This window comes from Colletotrichum higginsianum, chromosome 3 (assembly GCF_001672515.1).
Source record: "Colletotrichum higginsianum IMI 349063 chromosome 3, whole genome shotgun sequence".
NCBI lineage: Eukaryota > Fungi > Ascomycota > Sordariomycetes > Glomerellales > Glomerellaceae > Colletotrichum > Colletotrichum higginsianum.
This window is the reverse complement of record NC_030956.1, coordinates 1,179,479-1,199,531: the sequence shown is the minus strand read 5'-3', so window position 1 is coordinate 1,199,531 and position 20,053 is coordinate 1,179,479. Positions and strand designations below refer to the sequence as shown.

Sequence of the window (20,053 nt, the reverse complement as noted above, 5' to 3'; positions counted from 1 at the left end):
GGCGATTGCACGCCAGAGGAAGGTCTCCAGCGTGAAAGGGGGCAGGCAGTCGATAGGATAATGCTCGTCCGGATGATATGCAGTACGACATCGTCGTCACACATCTTCTGCAGCCAAGTTCGCTTAGAATGCGGAGAAATAAGCATCGTGCCGTACTTAAAACGAGGAAGCCGTCCTCGATGGAGGCTATTGAGACCTGTTCAGATGAAATCCCAACAAGACACCTAATAGACGTCAAGACCCATCATTCATCATCATCAACTACTAGAATTTGCTCCATTACAAAAGCGATCATGGCCTCCCAGCTCAAGATCGCAGCCATCCAAGCGGAGCCGGTCTGGCAAGACCTCGAGGGCGGCGTCACCAAGTCCATCACCCTTATCGAGGAGGCCGCCAAGCAGGGCGCCAACGTCGTTGGATTTCCCGAAGTCTTCATCCCCGGATACCCATGGTAAGTTGACTTCCATCTGAAAGTCTCTTGGACTCGTGCTTGTGCTTGAATTATCAGATTAGTGAGCTGATTCGCGCGGGGAAAGGAGCATCTGGGCCAAGTCCCCGACGGACAACGCCGCCTTCATGGACGAATACTTCCGCAACTCTCTCGTGAAGGACTCGGACGAGATGAAGCGCATCTGCGCCGCCGTCAAGGAGGCTGGGATCTTCGTCGTGCTCGGCTACAGTGAGCGCTTCAAGAATACCCTGTACATCGCCCAGGTAAGCAGTAGTAGCGTTCTCTCTTTCTTGACCCTGTCTCTGATTTCTGATTTCTGACCGGCTGATCCGTCAGTCCTTCATCGACGAGAACGGCGTCATCGTCCACCACCGCCGCAAGATCAAGCCTACGCACGTCGAGCGCGCATACTGGGGTGACGGTCAAGGCGAGTCCCTCCAGACCGTTGCGCCCAGCACCCTCCACCCGTCCGTCAAGATTGGCGGGCTCAACTGCTGGGAGCACACGCAGACGCTCCTCCGGTACTACGAGTACGAGCAGAACGTCGATTTGCACGTCTCCAGCTGGCCGGTCATTTGGCCGCACCCGACCAACAAGGACGGCGAGCGGGACCCGGACTGGCCGGGCCACATTTCGGACGAGATGAGCTTGCGATTCTCACAGATTGTCGCGCTCGAGGGTGCGTGTTTCGTCATGGTCTGCACGCAGGTCGTCAGCGAGGAATCCAAGAAGAGGTGCCGCATCGACGAGTTCGGGTACGCCAACAGCACGCCGGGCGACGGCGGCGGCTTCAGCATGATTTATTCCCCCTGGGGCGAGGAGCTCGTCAAACGTCCGCCGCCCGGGGAAGAGTGTATCCTGTATGCCGACGTTGACCTGGCCGAGAAGACCAAAGCCAAGCAGAACCTGGATATCGTCGGACACTATTGTCGACCTGACCAGCTGAGCTTGCGCGTGAACAAGTATCCTGCGCGTCCAGTCTTCTACGCGGCTGAGCCCTGAGCAGGTAGCCGATGATGGGGGTGCCGACGGCATGGATTGGGTGGAGGAAGGGACCAGGGATCCTTGATGATGCCGGGGGGATGAGGGTTGCGCTAGCTGGGTCGTGCATTGACTTTGAGTTTGTCCAAGCAGATCATCGAGAGCGTCTTCTGATCAGGGTTAATAGCTGAGCGCGGGTTCCATGATAGGGCGAGTGCGGGGTTGTTCCATAGTCACTTCCGCAGTAGTAGTGTGTAATGTCGAAACTCCAGCTTCCACATCACCAGGAGGTTATTATACCTAAGACATTGTCAGGAGAAAAACGCCCCTACCGCCCCTACCGGATCTTTGCTACTCTTATCTCTCGTCTTTGGTTTGTAACACGTCTCCCTAGTCCTCTTGAAGCTCTACTTGTCAAAGGAGTTAGTTGAATAGACAATGTCGAGCTCCGCCGCGCCGCGAGAGGGCGCAAAGAGACAGCGCGTCTCGATCGCTTGTCTTGCGTGCCGTCAGAGGCGCATGCGAGTAAGCCACCGGTTTCTTCTACCCAGAAATCTCTCGTTTGCTTGAAAAATGTGTTAACGGCGTGGCTGACTTGAGGGAATATTAGTGCGATGGCCAGCAGCCTGTCTGTGGCTCGTGTGTGAGGAAAGGGACCGAGTGTGAGTTTCAGCACGCGGACAATAAACGACGGTAACGTCCACCGGTAACCGGTCGAGAAGATGAGCGCTCAGTGCTAAACAATTCGTGTGATGCCAGACCGCCCAGCAAGAAATATGTCGAGTCCCTGCAGACCCGGATCCGACACCTGGAGGCTCAGGTAGTATCGCTAGGCTCTCAACCGGCATCGACTCAGAGCGACCCAAACGCTCAAGAGGCCGACCAGGCTGAAAGCACCGGCGAAGACGACGAACAAAGCCCTCTTTCGGACCTCACTGGCCTGGTCGGTCGCCTCAACGTCATAGACGATGGCCAACTGCACTACTTTGGATCGCAAAGCTCGTACAACCTCGTCCGGGAGCCCCTCTGTGACACCGATCCCCACGAGCCGTCGCTCAGAGTCCGAAGACAAGGTTTGGCCGCTGCGGCTCAACTCGGAAAAATCGTGAGCGTCTCCGATGATCTGCAGGAGCACCTGCTTGAGCTCTACTGGCGATGGCAGAACCCATGGAACTACGTGATCCACAAGAGCGCGTTCCTCAAAAGCTTCCGGGGCGAAGACGACGGGAAATACTGCTCACCGCTCTTGTTGTGCTCCATTTTCGCTATCGCAGCGCGGTACTCTGACCGTATTGAGCTGAGGTCTGTGGCTGATGAGCCAAGCACCGCCGGGGATGCGTTTTGCGAGCACGCCAAGATACTGCTGCTGTATGAAAGCGAGGCGCCTTCGATTACTACTGTTCAGTCTGCCTGCCTCTTGGCTTTGCGAATCATGTCGGACGGCAAGGAAGCGCTGGGATGGCTGTATTCAGGTAAGGATGATTTAGCTGATGTGGAGACCACGTTCCGCTGACCAAGAACCAGGAAACGCAACAAGAATGGCACACAACCTCGGCCTGCATCTCGACGGTTCAAAGTGGACAACTGCTGGCTTAGTGTCGGAGGAAGAGGCTGAAGCAAGAAAGGTGACGTGGTGGGGATGCTACGTCGTTGACAAGTAAGCAGACGCTTGTTCTGTTTGTCGACAAGACGCTGACGACTCGCAAAGACTGTTCGCCATCGGCCTGGGTCGGCCAAGCAGCACGCCAAAATCGACCATATCATGCCCGAAACCCAGCATCGACAACGTTGAAGAGTTCACTCCCTGGCTGCCAGGATCCGACTCGCTCGGCGGCGAGAAGTCGTTAGGCATTCATTCGCACATATCGTCGACAGCGTGCCATTTATCGGAGATCATGACGATTGCGTGCGAAGCGATGGACGACATGTATGAGACCCTTGGCCGCGACTGGCTGCTTTCAGGCTGACAAAAGGATAGTTACGCAGCAAACCGTAAACTGGCCATTCCAGAAATGGAAGACATTGTCAGCAAAACAGACGTTGAACTGCGCACACATTACAGGGAGCTGCCGAGCTACCTGCGGCTGCCGGCCTCGATCAAGACGCCAATGCTTCCTCACGTGTGTCTGTTTCAGTATGTTGGCGGCCGCACAAGCCGTAGACGGACTCTCATTTGTCGTAATTTGTCTGACTCGATTAATTTGTGCAGCATACAGTACCACGCGCATCTCATTCTCCTCCACAGACCGCTCGTACACAAGAGAAAGCGACGGTCGGTTGTTGGTGTCGATGTAGCACTAGAGAATGTAGGCGACGAAGGCGACGAATATGCGAACCGGCACATGGCAACCTGTCGCGACTCGGCGGCGGAGATTGCGAGGCTGCTAAGAGTGTACAAACAGCAATACACACTCGTGAGATCAGTTCCGAAGACAAGTTTGGTGTGGACACTGACAGTCTCTGCAGCGGCGCATCCCCATCGCGGCGGTTCACCTCTGCTTCTCGGCGACCGTCATCCACCTTATCGACGCGCGCCCGACGAACCCCAACAGACAGCAGGCGATCCGGCACTTGCAGACGTGCATCGACGCGCTGCGAGATCTCAGGACGGCATGGTGGGCGTGGAGCGAGCGGGCGTTGCGAGCGGTGCGGCTATTGGCTCGCGAGTGGTATCGGTGTGAAGATGTCTCACAACTGCAGGACCGGAGCGGCCTCAGAGCCGAGACAGCGGCTGGGGCACCGGCAGATTTCGACATACCCGATGGAGCGGTTGCAGGGGTGGCAGGGGTGTCGTTTGGTTCGTCAAGGGGTCAAGGGAACTGCAGCAGCAGTGGTGATGGTGGTAGTGGTGGTGGTGGTATGGGTGGTCGGGGGATTGTCGAGAGCGACACGCTGGCATTCCTATTCGATGTTGCAACGCCGGATCAGTACACGGATGGGCTCGTCAAGGAGTGGTTGGCGGAGAGCGGCTACGATGTTCTCAACAGCGTCGCAGAATAGGCGGCAATAGTGAAGTTTGAGATAACGAGGCGACGGCGGAAAGCAAAGAGAAAAGGCACGAAGGAGGAGAGAGAGCCGAGATGAAACTGCCACCAGCTGCCCCATAGTTACCTAGGTAGGTAGGTACTGTACCTCATTGAACGCAGGTACAAGGGACAAGGAACACAGAACACGGCACAAAGTATATACCTAGGCATTGGCGAGACAATACCTAGGTACCCCGGGCTCTTCCGGCGGTTGGTGTTGGTGGATGAGGGTAAAACGAACTGCCATCGCACCTCCCTGGGACGGTACAATGATTACACACGTTGTTTCCATCTACGAATGTTACACAGAAGAGGAAGGAAAAACCACACATTCTTCTCCCATCAATTCAAAGTACAAGCGCACACACACACTCACACATCCCGCTTTGCATTCAGTCACCAGTCTGGTTCTGATTATGTTATGTATGTGGAATCAATTTAGTTCCGATCATGTTGTGGCATGCAGGCAAACTGAGAGCCAGCCACTAGTAGGCCAGGGACGTGGTCGGATGAGGGCCCAGCCAGGCCTATCGGGTTTGGGTGGGAGAATGCAGCACACCTCTCCTCCGTCACTGTGCTGCACTCGGTTTTTTTCTTCCCCAGATGAGTTTTATCACTTTATTTTCCCTCCTGTGTTCTCGGGTCTATCTTTCTTTTCGTTTCCCCTCCCGTTTTCCCGTCTTGTTGTGTTTTTTTCCCCCAACGTCTGTTTCGCATGCAGCTCCACCGGCACTTTCCACTTTCCCATGCCCCTTTTCCCTCGCTATTCTGCTCTTTCCCATCCGTCGGCGGAGGGGTGGCCTGGACTCCACCCCGACTGTAGGAGCGAGCTCCGACATGCTCCCATTGGTCGGAATGTGCCGTGCGACCAATGATAGGAGCTCCCTCAACAGCCCCACGTGATGGGTTTCCGACTAGGGGACCCACCGATCGAGATCGAGGGTTCAGCGGTGGAGGAAAGAAGGAAGGAAGTAAGGAAGGAAGCCCCAGTGAAGCAGTGAAGAAAGCACCACACCACACCGCACCGCTTGTTTGCCCTCTTGTTCGCTGCCCTCCCCAGCACAGCAACAGCATCCGCACTCAACCTAGGCAGTCAGACACCCATACAGTCATCCAGCTTATGCCAATCCAATCAGTTACATCCCCTGACCCCATGCTTTTTTGAGGAGAGAGATACCGAGCAAGAAAGACACGGGGAAGGGAACTTGAAGCCTTCTTGTATGTGCCGTTAAGCCAACCAACACCACGCTCGTAAGAAACTCGACGGAACAAAGCCACACATACATATCCACACCCGTACCGTACATGGCCGAATAACGAAAACGAAAGCAAAAAAGAAAGGGTTTTCCCCCTTTCAAATCACAACACCACCACGCCCGGCGAATCCCCTCCTAACCTTCATGTCGCTCTCGTCGAAGCGTCGCCGAATTATTCTTCCCGCGCCCGGTGCCCAGCCCTCCGGTTCTCTCCCACCTACACCGGCGATCGCAGCAGCAGCGGCGGCGGCGGCCCATCAACCCTCCGCCTCTGGACGTGGAACGGGCGGACAGGCGATCAACAACGATGAGTCCTCGAGCAAGGCTTCGAACACCGAGGCCAGGAGTCAGAGTGTCGAGTCCTCAGATGATCCGAAGCCGCGTGCTGTTGCGTCAAAGCGACAGGTCATTGCCGTTGCTTGCGACAACTGTCGACGGAGAAAGGCCAAGGTGAGATAACAACCACGCGAGAGAGGGAGACAAAGGGACAGAAAGAAGGAGAGAGAGTTGCCATGTATTCCCATCCCACGCCCCCTATAGACTCCTGCATGCAAGTTACCCGCCTCCCAGGCTGACCTTTTTCGTCTCTCTCTTCCCCCCTATCCAGTGCGATGGCCAACGCCCGAAATGCCAGCACTGCTCCAAGCGAGGCGTCGACTGCCACTACGAGGCGAACCAGGGCGAGACGGTGAGTCTCGCCCTCAAACGCAAGGCCAACGTCTTGGAGGTAGAAAACGCCCAGTACAGAGACCTCTTCCGTATGGTCTGCACCAAGACCGAGGACGAGGCAAAGGAAATTTTCCGCCGCATCCGAGTCTCGGGCGATCCCCTCAGAGTTTTGGAGTCCATCCGCCAGGCAGAAATTCTGCTCCCCACGCCATCGACGAATGATCGGTTACACGACTCGAGACTGGCCAAGATCAACGAAAAAGCCCTCGAGAACAGCCCCATCCGCGTGCCCGCCAAACCATGGACCACTGTGGTAGACGATGGTCTAGTGTCGGAGCTCATCGCCGATTTCTTCACCTGGGACAACGTGAGCTGTTTCCCGGCCATCGAGCAAACTGTGTTTGTCGACGACATGCGAGCCGGCAGCATCAAGCAAGCCAAGTGGTGCTCGCCCGTCCTCGTCAATGCTATTTGTGCAGTTCGCGCAGTGAGTCCGCAATAGTCCTCATCTGTCCTGTGTTCGCCTTGGACACGCTGACCGCCTGTGTTCGTTCGCCAGCCATTCCTCGAGAGCGCCAAACAGTTCAGTGCCATCACTGGCAGAGACCTCTCTAGAATGTTCCGGGAGGAGGTTATGCAGCTGCTGGAAAAAAGTCATGGACGCGCCACAATACCCACCATCCTGGCACTCGTACTCGTCGACTGGTCGGCCAGCATCGCCGGAGACGAGTCCGGCGCCAAGATGTATCGCTTTATGGCCTGGGAGCGGTACAAGCGCTTCAAACCCGAGCGGCGGTTCGCCATGCTCAACAAAGACGACCCGGCCGATGCTGTCGAGATGTTGTGCATTTCAAGGGCAGTATGGGCCATCTTCTTCATGGAAAGGTGACACGCTCTTCAACACTTGATACCTCCCCGTCAAAGCTTCCTTCCTTTCACATCAGATGCTAATTCTTGCCCATAGTCGAATTTCGTATTTCTACAACTCAGTCGCCGATATCCCCCCACCTTCAATACCAAGATTATTCGACAACCACGGCAGAGACGCCATCGAGCCAAGAGGCAACGTTGATGTCCTCGGACGGCCGCACCTGGCATCAACGAATCAGATACCCATCGTGCCGGGCATGGCCACTGTCGTGTCAGACCTCGCCTGTTTACAATACGACATCATGCAGTACCTCACTTCCGGCAGCACCATAAAGGGCAGCATAGAAGACGTCAGGAGGAAGAAGCACTGGTATTGCAGGTTGCAGGAGTTCAGGGAGGCCTTGCCCAGCCGTTTCCACGCCGATATTAACTTCACTCCCGCGACCTGCTTCCTCAGGTAAGCAAACTTACTCCAAGACCGACAATGTTTTCTGACATTGTCCAGGATGCACGAGAACGAAATCGCATACGTTCTTCTGCAGTCCCTCCACCCATCAACAAAGTTCGATACCCCCTTTACGACACCTACCACTACCGTGAAATCTCTCTGCCTGCAGCACTGCATATCCGACACGACCATTGCAGAAGCATACTTACAACGATACATCACCCACTCCTACATTACCCGCCAAGTCTTTGTGGCTACGCAAAACCTGATGCCGTTTCTCAACGACAACCACGCCGCCACGAGTGACCTGTTCACGCGCCTCTGCATCATCGGCGGCCTCTCTGCCCGTGTTGTTCGCATGTCCATGTACCTTCTGCAGGCGCTTCAAGCCATGGCGTGGGCGATGAAGTTGGATATACCCGCCGAAGCGAAGCAGTATCTTGACCCATGGGTGAAGTTGGCGATCCAGGAGAGCGAGACGAGGCCCCCAAGCTACGCCGTGCCGGATCGCGAAGAAATCAAAGCGCTTCTGGCAGATGATGACCAGAGTGAAGGAGGGGCCAGGGAAAGCGGCGCCGAACTTTGGGCTCTGGTCGAGAAGTGGGCTGTCAGTGGCGGCAAAGTTCCTTGATATGAATCTCGTCGATTGGACGTCTATCCGGCCACGCCTTGGAATCGTCGTGTTTGAACATCATCGTTGCGTTTGTCCTTCTGGCTTTGCCAATGTCATGAGTTCGGGTCCCGAAATGGACTTCTACCGCGTATCTTCGCTCCTCATGGATTACCAGGCTGGATACAGAACCCCAAATGGCCAACCGTCATAGAGTTTCCCAGATTCACTGGACGAAGTCATCGATGTCAATGCTTTGATGTCAATATGCAACCACCGAAGAGAAGTCATGTACAAGAAGTATATACAATACACCGCGAACACTTGCGCACCCATCATCCATCCATCCGCCAGCTAAGCCGTCGCCCCAGACAGAGTGAAGGAGTAGTCAACGCCCGTGTTGACCTCGGCCGACAAGGCAAACGGATCAAACAGCACCAGGTTGGCCGGCGTGTTCGCGACAACAAGGCTTGCCTCCTCGTCGCCAGCAACACTCACGCTTCCAGCGCCGTTGACCAACTCAATATACCTCACGGCGCCGCTTCCAGTGTTCCGCGCGACCAGGTGCGATGTTAGCTGTCCGCTCGTCGTGATCTTGACACTCACCGTGCCGGAAGGGTTCTTGAGCGGGATCACGTTGGCACCCATGTACCGCGGTCTCCTGTCAGACTTGACGCGGTAGTTGCCGGTACCCGCTGAGTCGACGTTGGCGAAGTTGATGCGCCCCCGCTGGCTGAAGAAGACAGACTGTGCCTGCTGGTGGCCGATGTCGAGGTAGGCCATGCGCGCCCAGTACTTGCCAACGATTTTGGCAACCGAGGCGCCCGTGGAGACGCGCTGGAGGGTGTGCAGCGGCGTCTCGTTGGAGTTGGGACTGTACCGCACCATCAGCTGACCCATCACGTCGCGGCCGAGGCCGGCGAAACCGTCCGGGTTGTTGGTGATGTAAGTGAAGAACGGCCACGCCTGGTAGTAGTTGCCACTGCCGGCGGTGCCGTCGACTATGACCTGGAAGGAGTCGCCGATGGTCTTGACGACGTTAATCTCGCTTGTCGAGGGCGTGGCTTGCCCGTTGGCGCTTCGGGCGGCGGCGCACAGCGGCGAGGTCAGGAACGTGTCTGACACCCAGTTGGCCAGCGTCTCCCACCACGCGCCGGTCCGGCCCTGGTGCACCCACGTTTGCTGGTGGTAGTGCAGGCCGTGGCCGAACTCGTGGACCGTGACGGAGGTGACGAGGTGAGGGTTCGCGACCTCAAGCCAGGCCATTCCCGTGGCGGCGTCGGAGCGCATGACGCCGGCAGCGCCGGGAAGGCTGTCGACACTGTAGACGTTGAGCTTGGTCCAGGGACCATCGGCGTTGTAGTCGTCGTTGTAGGATAGACCTGTGGAGCGCCAGCCGAGGGCGTCGACGAAGCAAGCATATGCGCCTTCGAGTAGCGGCAGGGCGCGGTCGGCGGCGGAGAGGTCTGAGGCGTAGACGCGGAAGTGAGCCGAGTCCCGGAAGGAGGAGCCACCGTGGCCGATAGACGGATTTGCCGTGAAGGAGTCGGGTGGGGCGGGGGGGGATAAGGGCGTCGAGCGGTCGATAAGGTTGAGGGAAGGGTTCGGGGAGGTTGCTGTGATGTCTACGCCGCGGCAGATGGGCTGAGAAGGGGTTGGGATGGCGTAGGCGCCATGGAGAAAGAAAAGGGTGAAGGTCAGGGGCGTGAGTTTTGCCATGATGATGGAGTCACAGGGAGAAGCGTGAGGTGTTTTTTCGTGTATGTATGATGGAAGCGAATGGTTCACGGACAAGTTCAAGAAGTTGGGAAGAACATCCCAAGGGTATATAAGTCGGTTTAACGAGAGACCCCTTCCACCATGCCGACGGGCCAGGGGCAGACTCGAAGGTGTTGATGTCGCTTTCGGAAACCAAGGCTGAACTACTCGAGTGCCGTAGGAAGTCTCCGTGACTCTTCCCACTCATGATCCTGGTCATGTCCCTGAACAATTGCCTCTCCTGGCTCGACAATCCCATTGTATCCGAAGCTTGCCCCAGTCTCCTTGGCGTCGGTGGGATGCCTACGGACCACGACCGGTGGTGGTCGACCGCCTTGTCCTCCCCCCGCCCGCACGTATCTCGAATCCGCTGTCGAACAAGGGGAAATGGTGGTTCATGTTTCTCGTCTTCCGTAGGAATGACGGGCGCAAATCCGCCCTCTGTTCCCAACGAGTCCGGTCCGAGTCTGCTGTGTCAACATGAACACGGCGCCTGGCTTACGCCACTACCACCTCTCGGGGACATGTTTTCTGCCTGGTCAAAAAGCGCCAGCCTAGGGTTCAAGTTGTCATAGACAAGCATGTTTAAATAAGGTTGTGTTGACGGGATCCTCTTGTTAATTTGACGCGACTAGCCATTCTCAGCTGCTTCGCCACACAGCCACACCCTCGAAATACTATTTGCTGCAATAATTAGTTACTTTCACTGGCAGCGCTCGCATGATTCATTTTCCCATGTAAGACTCAGCACGAACTATAAGTGGGAATAAGCAAGTTGACTGTAAGAGTACATTCAAGTCATTGGCAGGTCTGTTATGTAGCTGTGACTGCAGGTCCTACTCATGAGAAGGGTCTAGTTGCTTCAAAAGAACAGAACGATCTGAAACCAACTAGTCTACATATTCTGCATCTAAAAGCCGTCACCCTGGAAAGGAAATGAGGGACGAGGGGGTTGTGTTTTCCCGCGAACGCCAAGGTCAACCGGCAGGATCAAGGGGTCACACGCAATTGGCCTCTTGTTAGTCCCGAGGCCGGGGGGAAAGTACAAAGATATGCCGACATGACACTCGTCGATGTCGCCACAACGCCGGTCTATAGTAGTTAATTACAAGGGGATCGTCCAAACATTCGGCTTCTCTCTTGTGAAGTTCCTCTGCAGGGACAAGGTTGCGTTCGGTCTGACTCGACAACTCTTGGCGTCTCGCCCCGTTTTACCCGCTACTACGCTATCGAGACGCGTGAGATATGTTGCGGAAAACTCGTTGGCCTCAGCTGAGTTTCCTCTGCGAGACAACTGCTTTCCACTGGATCTCCTACCGATGGTGTTCTTACAGAGCTGGTTGATCACTTGCACACAACGGCCATCTCAATATGTGCTACGCTCGACTTATCCCTGGTTCGCCCGCGGCGGTGAGATATGGGCGTCGAACAACATGCCCAATAAACGAGAAGAAATTGGAATTGACGGTTCGTCCTTCATGGGGCCTTGGCACTTTCTCTCTGCTTGGCCGTTGCAACTCGCGCCAGAGATTGCATGTTCCGCGTGCGAGTTGAATCCCACGAGATAGTTGCGTGCCAATCAATGCGGAACATTTCTTTCCCAGCTCAGGTGCTCGCTACCTTGGTCCTCGTTCGGGCACATGGCTCGTCGAGATTCCCTTCCAATGTCACCTTCCCGATTCGCCTCAGGTCCCAACTTGGCGAGGCCCGCACGAGACCCGCACGTGGTGAAAAGAAGATGAGGTCTCGTCACGCGTGAGCTCTTGAATGGCGCGGACTGTGGACGGGAAAGAAAGCCCAACCCGAAAAGCTACCTAAGCATGCAGTGCCGATCGGCAGTGGTCTCCTACCCCACGAGAATCTAGGATGACCCTCCCCCTCCTTCCCATTAGGCTGCTGGGTGTCGATAACTACTGCTAGAGTCTAATTTTGGGAGGCTGCATTTTCTCTAGAGTCCTTGGATCTTGTAGCGATGTGTGTTTGTTGTAGATGAAATCTCTATGTAAACTTTACTAAGGGTACATATATTCCTTTTAGATCGAACAAAGTCTTCTAATTAGTTAGGCCTTCACAGCTGGCAACACCTAGCAACCCTAAGGCTAGCCGCTACAAGGTCTAGGCGTTGTGCAGCAAAGCTTTAGTCCCAATTATATAAACTACAATGTAAAATAGAGCAGGCCGTCGTATTAACTCATAACTCAGCCTGCGTATCTGGCCTCTCTACTGTCACCCTGGCATGTTTGTCGCTTCTCTGACAAGAGTGCAACATAGCTGTAGCTAGAGGCACTAATATTATTGCTAGCCCGTCAACATATCACTCCCTCAGCAAAGCAGGGTTCCTGTCCACAACCAGAGGCTGCAAGACGTACCAGACCGACGCAGACAGTTACTGCAGGGGGGAATTCGTTAGAGCCTTCGTCTTGAAGCGCCTTGAGCATGCCGTCGCCGATTACGACAACGTTCTGTCTGTAATTTCCAGCCCGACACAAGCAGCCTTGTTGATTGGATTGCACCCGGCAAGTTGAGTGAGTTCAACCACCATATTCATTGTCGGCCTTGAGAGCATTCGGTCAAGCGATGAAGAATCAGTGGGGTAGAGTAGGCGGGTGGAAGGCGTGCTTCGCGTCCCGGCTTGCTTGTTCTTACCTTGTTAATTTATCTTACACTGCCAATACCATACGCAGCTAGAACAGAAGAGCCGCATTCCACTACCATTCTTCCATGGATATCACGCGCAGCAGCCAGCTGATGTATGGGACGCTTTACCGGATGCTTTACTTGAATGCATCACCCTGACCGCTTTTGTGCGCTTCCAAGTACACTCTCTTTCCATGACAGTGGCTATCGCAACGCTAGGGACATCAATGTAACTAACAATCCCCAGAAGCCAACACCGCCATCGGACTACCGACGCAGTTCGAGAATAGTGACCACTTTTTCCTCCTTAGACGAGTCAGTAAAGGCACCCAATCTGTCATGCGCGACAGAGGACGTCGCCTGCAGACTAGGAGGCAGGATAGCTTTCACTTTACTGCAAGAAGCCACGAAAAGGCTGTCGTGCATCCGCCACGCCCAACCCCGCCGCCGAAGTAGCCAGCCCCACTGCAATGTACTGCGGTACACTAAGGTACATAGTACACCATAGAGCAGATTGATCGACGCCAATCAGGAGCAAAGACGGCGAGCTCCTGGATTCCAAAGTGTCTGTTACTGCCAGGACAACTAGTCGACACTTAAACAAGAATGTCCTGGCTCTCTCAGTAAGCTTTGCCAACCGGAGCAAAATCTCGCTCTCGGTCTCGCAATCGCTGAAGAGAGATATCGCAACGCGAAAGAGGCGGTGGTTTATATTTAAACATGGCTTCATCGAACCTCGTAACCAACCGACCGGCGCATTCGAACCGCGCTTCCATTCATATCAATAGATTGATTCACCTTTTGTGACAAAACTTGACCCAATGGCTGCCTCGGTTCTTCACGCGGCGGGCCCCCCGCTAGCTCCAGGAATGGACTTCGGAAAACTTACATACAGCGATCCCAAGGAACAAGAATTCGACTCACTTGCCTCGAAAGTCCTTGAGACCATCAAAGGCAAATTCTCGGTCAGTTTGCCATAACTCGAAGGGTCTTCCTGTTAATCATTTCGTCAGGCTTTGGGCGAGGCCGATACATTGGCGGAACTCATCGTGACTGACAAGATGCCCCGTGGCGAGCTCACGAAGACCATCTACATTGATGCTCGGCCAACCGGCACTCGTCTGCTTGAGCTCCCACCTCCCGGAAAGAGCGTAGATGTGACAGTTTCTCTGCGTCCGGATATGATTTTCGGCTTGGCCAACGGCAACCTAGACGTGAACATGGTTGCCCGTATTGGCTTCAACGTGCAGGGCGCCAACCCTTCCAAGTCACACGATCTATTGGACCGCATATCTCCACGGCCGTCCAAAGTCATGACTCCGAAGGATTACACCTTCTCTCAGGAAGCCCTCCCTAAACCGACGACTGACATCGTGGAGGTCAAGCGCAATATCAAGCAATTCGGATATGGGTATGAATATAGCAACTTGCATCGACTGCTACTTCGTAAGATAACAGCAGTGACTAATGTGAGCCCTAAGCCTAGTCAAGGACGCCTTAGCGCCGGAGCAGGTTCAAATTTTGAGACGGGCCATTCTTGAACAAGCTGCCGGGGAGCGGAAGGCCGGCGTAGGTGACATCGAAGGCGGAACCAATCAACGGCTGTGGTGCGTCACAACGCCTCAATCAACCCTTTCACCGCATACGCTGATGGTCATCGCAAATCAAAGGAATGTTGTCAACAAGGGGGCTGAGTTTCTAGATCTCTTGAACCACCCACTGTTTGACGAATTGCTCGCCTGGTTTTTGGGAGATTACTCGTACCTGTCTCAGGCTTCAGTCAATATCTTGGGACCCAACAACGTGCCGATGCCCTTTCACCGCGACCAGGTTCCTATAAATCCTTTCACGGACGATCCAGTTGGACTTAGTTTCATGTTTTACATGGAGGACTCCAGCAAGATGAACGGGGCCACGCATGTAATTCCGGCTTCTCACATCGGTCATGTACGCCCACGCAATCCAAACAGTTTTGTAAGCCTCCCCCAAAACCTGAGTCTGAGCGAAACAGCCACTAGGATGCCATCTTCCTCAACCACGACTAACACCTGGCCATGCAAAGGATGGATCCATCCCAGCATCTGCCCCGGCCGGCACTTGCCTAGTCTTCAATACTACGGTTTGGCATTCAACTGGTGTTAATACTACAAATGCCGAAAGACCCGCTCTCATCTACGCCTTTAACAGGTACTTCATGGGTTCGGTTATTAACCCGTACTTGAGCTTGCGAGGAGATATCTTGGGCAAATTGACTGTGCGGCAAAAGCAATTGCTTGGTTTTGTTGTGCGTCCGGCGTTCAACTGGGTTGGTAAAGCGAGATCGGCGGGCGAGGCTGTGGAACAGACTGAGGACATTGGTGAGATGAGGGCAGCGTACGAACCGATTGGTGGTAAGGCTACTGGTATAGCCAGTATCTCGGAGAGATAGTATAATAGTTGCTGAGTTTGTTACGTACGGGGTGGTTGTATACTGTGCAATTCTCTCACAACTATCCTTGAAAACGATCTCATACTCCTTCCATGTGGTCCACGTGTGAGATGCCGACTTGTGCCAGTATTCGCGAAAAAGTCGAGGGAGTGCTCTGCACACAAACGCCCTGTGTCCTTTACTGGGCAACGAAGTGCCCACATTTGAGAGTGTGACATTCTCGACACATTGTCGTTGCTGGTGATTGCTCGCATGAAGCTGCAGAGCATCACGCTCACCTTTAAGCCAGGCTGCAAGATGCTAAGCATCGAGAGACGGAGCCCACTGAGCTGCGAAACTGTCGGAATGGTTATCAAACCTCGTCGCACACACCAGGGAGATAATCACATTTCACTCCTGCCTTCTCGTCGAACTGAGGCTTGAGATTCTTTTCCTCGATGATATCAAAGATCTCTTGCAAGATGAGCATGCCAGAAGCCTTGGAACACGGGCCTTCCTTGGCGCCGCCTGAGAACTGGCAAACGCCATTCAGCTTGTTGCAACTAGGGGTCATTCAGGGTAAACGAGCGGCCGTAATCTAATGTATAATGAGATTAATTTATCAAAGCCATCAATAATCAGAAATACATACACCCTTGAACCAGAACAACCTTCTCGGGTTGGAGGGCCGCGCGCCAGAGAAGGTCTAAGCCCATATCGATCTCCGTGAGATTAGTGTGCGGAACCTCGTTCACGCGTCTGACCAGTCGTACTCGTCGTCCAAGATGGCCGCGCGAGCAGGCAAGGCAGCCCTGAGAAACTCATCTTTCCTGAAGGCGTCTGGCCAACCGTACTCACGGTACAACCTCTTCATTGCCTGCAGATTATAAGTACCCGATGACTTTGGATGTCATACGCAGCAGGGTAGGTAGAGCTGTGTATTCGCGATCGGGGCTCACCTTGGCATCCGGGTCATTCACTTTTCGAATAGCAGCCCCAAAGTTTCCCGCCGCAGGTGCTGGGACCAGCTTCAGATTTGAGATGTCCTTGTTCATCTTGTCGAAGAAGGTCTTGAATGAAACCGCCTTTGCGGCGAGCCATGGCGCGTCTTTTTCGGTCTCATCATCATCATAATGGTAGTAATCGTCGCCCTGAGGATACACACATCCTGCGCGCGTTTCTGTAAGCATACTATACTGCAGAAACAAGATATGGAAAAAAAAGATCCAAACATTCAAAAAACCAAACCTTTTTCTGTATCGATGAGCCAAATCACTCCGATGGCTGCTTCGTCATATGTCAAGGATACCATATGCGGCGGCAAGGGCTTGTCAAAAGGCGCTAACCCAAGCATGGCAAACGGCCGTTTATGCCAATTTGGATCTGGGTCCTTTTCGGGCTGCCACTTGTTCCTGAGGTAGGACAGAACCTTCGTCTCATAGTAGACTGCCGCGTCGTCGCCCGCTTCGTCACTACCGGGGGGTCCCGCTCTCGGATACGGAAGATGTCGTAAAAGGTCAATGACCTTGTCGGAGCGTCCCAGGGTCCGCAGCGCGTCGACGTTAAGCTCCTCATCGGTCCATCCCGTCTCGGGTGGCGCCTGAAGGGCCTCCGGGTGCAGATGGCCCATGTCCACGAGCAGGCGGTAGTGGCCCTTCACGAGTGAGACGACGGCATCACGGTCGTAGCCAAAAGCTTGGCGAGGCTCTCTGGCAGGCGTCTTCTTGAGACGAAACATTGTCGCGGATATCGAAATGAGGACGAATGAACAAATTTGCTGTTCTTGAAGTCTTGAGAGGGGGGGAGGCAGTTCTTAAGATACGCTTACTCCTAGGGGGCAACAAGAAAGCGGGGTTTATGCAGGCACGCAGGGTGAGTTTTCCACAGTTGTAGCAATAGACGGGGTCGTTGAACGGCCCATCAAGAAACAGATAGAGCCACCTTCAAAGCCTTGTCGCCGCCCCGAATGATCCCCCCCTGTGCTCGGCGCCTCCGGGGATCCACACCAGCTTCCGCCCCGAAACGCGGTACCGGACGGCGCCAGTCTCCATCTCGCCATGCCACAGAGGAAGTGATTGTTTTCACAAAAAGAAAGATATCAAGGGGTCCCGAAATCAGCTGGGAAAACCAGCGTCTATGTTCCAATTTTCAATAATGTCCAACTATAGGGACGGACCCCTCATCCGCAGCGAAGTCGGCTCTGGGGTTCGCTCGCTCGTATCACCGAGGGGGAGATCAGGCCCCAGAGAGCCTTACACGCAAAGGACAGGACACTGCATCATGTTACTAGATGCTACCAAATGAATCAACGCCCCAGGAGTGTTCCAAATCTCCCCCCTCATCCCATACCAGTTGCCGCCCGTCTGTTTCATTTTTGGCGGCCCCAAAAGCACGGCGGTGCCCGTCTTTCTCGCACATTTCGTTTTCCGATGTTTTCCGTCAACGACCGCGCTTGAGCGTGACATCGAACGATTCCGTTCTGGAAATGTACGTCCGTTTCTGATGCCTTGGCTGGCATAGAGAGCATGACAAGGTCACGTCGCGGGCCTCATCTTTCGAGCCGGTCCAAAACTCCAGCCTCATTGATAAGCTCCCGGCCCCGCTCTATCCACGCCTCGAACCCTTTGATACTCTCGTCACCAGGAAAGTCGTCCCAGACCACCTTTTCTGCGCCCGGGTACTCTGTGTAGACGCCGGCCAGCATCTCGTTGTCCGACACTGGGAGCCGCCTGCGTACGGCGCAGTAGTAGAAGTATAGGATCCAGCACAGCGACCGGACCCGTGACTCAACTCGTTGCTGGTTCGCGTCGTCTGATTTGCTGCCGTGAGTGCCATCGCCAACAACGATACTCGGGACGGCGGCCCACCAGGACAGCCGCCAGCGTAACGTCAAGAGGATGCGACCCAGGCTCTGCAGGAACGTCAGTACCCTGCCGTCCTCCATCGTCCCCCAATCATAAAGGAGACACTGCAAATGATGGTACGCTTTAACCTCTAGCTTGCGGCACACAATCCGCGAGAGCTGGGCTGCAAGTATAAGGTCATCTGCGTCGTCTGGGTCCTCGACGTTGATAGGCCGCTCCACGACGGCTGCTGGTTCAGAGATATTGGGTCGAGACACGTATGAGAAGCTGGCGCGGCTGGGCATTCTGTTGACGTCGCAAAGCAGGGAAAGCCAATCCCTCGGCGGTGATGTCGTCTGCGTCATGCACTTTTCCCAATCGTCACCACTCGTGTCCGCCTGTAACAAAGCTATGTCAATAAAGGCGGGAAAGTCGTGCTCAGCAACATCCATCTGGTTCCGGAGGCCCTGAAGATAGTCGTGGCAGCTATCAAGATCAAGGACGTAAAGAGGCTGTCCACCTTGGTAGACTTCGAAGTTGAACTTCCGGCGGGCTTGGTCTACCCTTCCTACCAATTCATCAAGGTTGATTCGCTTGGGAAGCTCTCTGCGAATGCGTGTATCATTGTTGAGTGTAAGGTGGTAGATGGCATACGAGGCTAGAAGAACATTGGTTAGCATATTACAACATAGAGGCAGGTGGGTATCACTACTCACAGATGTAGTTGCATGAGCCTGACAGGACAAGGTCCCCAAAGTGAGCCTTCACGCATGGTCCCGGCCACCGTTGAGACCCGCCATGTTTTTCGCAACCAATACAAGGGCCGTTGAGGGTATCGTCATTCCGCCTACACTGAGGACAAGTTAGCCAGGCGTGCTCGTCATACGGATCTAAATGAAATCGCATACCTCTTGCTTGGAAAGTTTGCATCGAATACACTCCATCTTCCTGTCTCGTGTTTCCTTGGCCTTGTTGCGGGAGATCGGGTCCATCGGCCCCTGTCGCCGTCCGCGCACCAGCAATTGACTACCAGGGCTCATGATGAAGTGTAACGAAGGAGGTTGTCCAGGAACCAATGTATTCAAAGCTTGTTGAGTGAAACTTGAGTCAAGTTTGGAAGCTGAGATTGTTTTGTCCTGGGCACCATCGTCCCGAAAACGAGCTTTTTTTGTCGGCCGAGTACGGTAGTCATCGATCTCAAAATCGGTTCGGACTGAGTGTATTACCGGATGAAGGCTAAAAGAACTAAGGAAGGGGAAAGACGTCGAGATGTCCTGCAAGATGTCTTCCGCCGTGACGAACAAGGCCAGAGGCTCTCCGGGATATCTTGCAATGATCATCCCGCAAAGAGACATGTCTCTGACCAACCACGTCCCCGAGGTCCCAGGTGCTGTGAAAATCGTTAGAACCCTAGCACACTTTGCATGAGATGCCTGGTTTCTTGTTAAAGGTCAACTCACCAAGCGGAGCCGAAAGTTGAACTTTCCGCGTCGGCAGGAATTCTCCCGAGATTGACATCAGCTGTGTCTCCGCAAGGAGCCTCCCTTCATTCATGAAGTTGTCGCCGAATAATAACGAAACTGGTCCAGGCGATAGGTCTGCATTACTCGTGAAATATACGACTCGGTCAGTTCCGTCGTAATTCCCACTATATAATTGAAGACCAGGTTGTGAGAGATCTAGGAGTGCATAATCAACCATCTTAGAGGACCAAAAACTCTTGCTCCGATGGCTTATGATGTTCCCCATGAAGCTGGATCCTACGAATGGTAATGGGGTCCAATGCGCCACTGTCGAAGGATCTCTGAATCCCAGGAGATGTGTTTCGTTTTCGTCTGGGTCATGGAGATTGCTAGAGGTAGAATCAGAAGCAGGGTCCGCCTCGGATTCAAGGTCAGAGTCCGAATGAGGGCCCATGTCGGAAGGAGATATAGAGCCGCTCGATGTAGGAATTGAACATGCCGAGCCATTGTCTTCGACACCTGGAGGAATGCTATGTTCCTGATCTTGAAAAAGGCGATCGAGGATTCCATGGGCAGTCGTCATGGCTGTTCTGGGTAGGAAACCTCCAATGCGGGATGTTTGTTGGTCAATGAT

The 20,053-nt window shown here is 54.2% G+C and overlaps 7 protein-coding genes across 7 annotated transcripts; 4 read left to right on the top strand and 3 right to left on the bottom strand.

Moving 5' to 3' along the window:
• Positions 1-293: 293 nt before the first annotated feature.
• On the top strand, positions 294-1,453 carry CH63R_03921 (Aliphatic nitrilase; the record flags this gene model as incomplete). Its single annotated transcript, XM_018298896.1, has 3 exons — positions 294-451; positions 537-714; positions 788-1,453. The coding sequence occupies 3 exons, from the start codon at positions 294-296 to the stop codon at positions 1,451-1,453; spliced, it is 1,002 nt and encodes a 333-aa protein (XP_018160142.1).
• Positions 1,454-1,870: 417 nt separating this feature from the next.
• Positions 1,871-4,432, top strand: CH63R_03920 (Nitrogen assimilation transcription factor nit-4; the record flags this gene model as incomplete). The annotated part of the gene is made up of 7 exons (XM_018298895.1): positions 1,871-1,957; positions 2,043-2,071; positions 2,192-2,904; positions 2,957-3,089; positions 3,141-3,359; positions 3,411-3,846; positions 3,899-4,432. 7 exons carry the CDS (start codon positions 1,871-1,873, stop codon positions 4,430-4,432), a joined length of 2,151 nt encoding a protein of 716 aa, XP_018160141.1.
• A 1,426-nt stretch (positions 4,433-5,858) lies between these two features.
• On the top strand, positions 5,859-8,332 carry CH63R_03919 (C6 transcription factor; the record flags this gene model as incomplete). Its single annotated transcript, XM_018298894.1, has 5 exons — positions 5,859-6,164; positions 6,322-6,870; positions 6,943-7,268; positions 7,348-7,710; positions 7,759-8,332. 5 exons carry the CDS (start codon positions 5,859-5,861, stop codon positions 8,330-8,332), a joined length of 2,118 nt encoding a protein of 705 aa, XP_018160140.1.
• A 333-nt stretch (positions 8,333-8,665) lies between these two features.
• On the bottom strand, positions 8,666-10,030 carry CH63R_03918 (Dockerin type 1; the record flags this gene model as incomplete). Its single annotated transcript, XM_018298893.1, has 1 exon — positions 8,666-10,030. One exon carries the CDS (start codon positions 10,028-10,030, stop codon positions 8,666-8,668), a length of 1,365 nt encoding a protein of 454 aa, XP_018160139.1.
• Positions 10,031-13,527: 3,497 nt separating this feature from the next.
• Positions 13,528-15,134, top strand: CH63R_03917 (MmcH protein; the record flags this gene model as incomplete). Its single annotated transcript, XM_018298892.1, has 4 exons — positions 13,528-13,671; positions 13,720-14,152; positions 14,193-14,653; positions 14,769-15,134. The coding sequence occupies 4 exons, from the start codon at positions 13,528-13,530 to the stop codon at positions 15,132-15,134; spliced, it is 1,404 nt and encodes a 467-aa protein (XP_018160138.1).
• Positions 15,135-15,864: 730 nt separating this feature from the next.
• On the bottom strand, positions 15,865-16,851 carry CH63R_03916 (Alpha beta hydrolase fold protein; the record flags this gene model as incomplete). Its single annotated transcript, XM_018298891.1, has 3 exons — positions 15,865-15,990; positions 16,073-16,281; positions 16,362-16,851. 3 exons carry the CDS (start codon positions 16,849-16,851, stop codon positions 15,865-15,867), a joined length of 825 nt encoding a protein of 274 aa, XP_018160137.1.
• An 810-nt stretch (positions 16,852-17,661) lies between these two features.
• On the bottom strand, positions 17,662-19,311 carry CH63R_03915 (Zn 2cys6 transcription factor; the record flags this gene model as incomplete). The annotated part of the gene is made up of 3 exons (XM_018298890.1): positions 17,662-18,614; positions 18,673-18,808; positions 18,865-19,311. 3 exons carry the CDS (start codon positions 19,309-19,311, stop codon positions 17,662-17,664), a joined length of 1,536 nt encoding a protein of 511 aa, XP_018160136.1.
• Between the last annotated feature and the right edge of the window lie 742 nt (positions 19,312-20,053).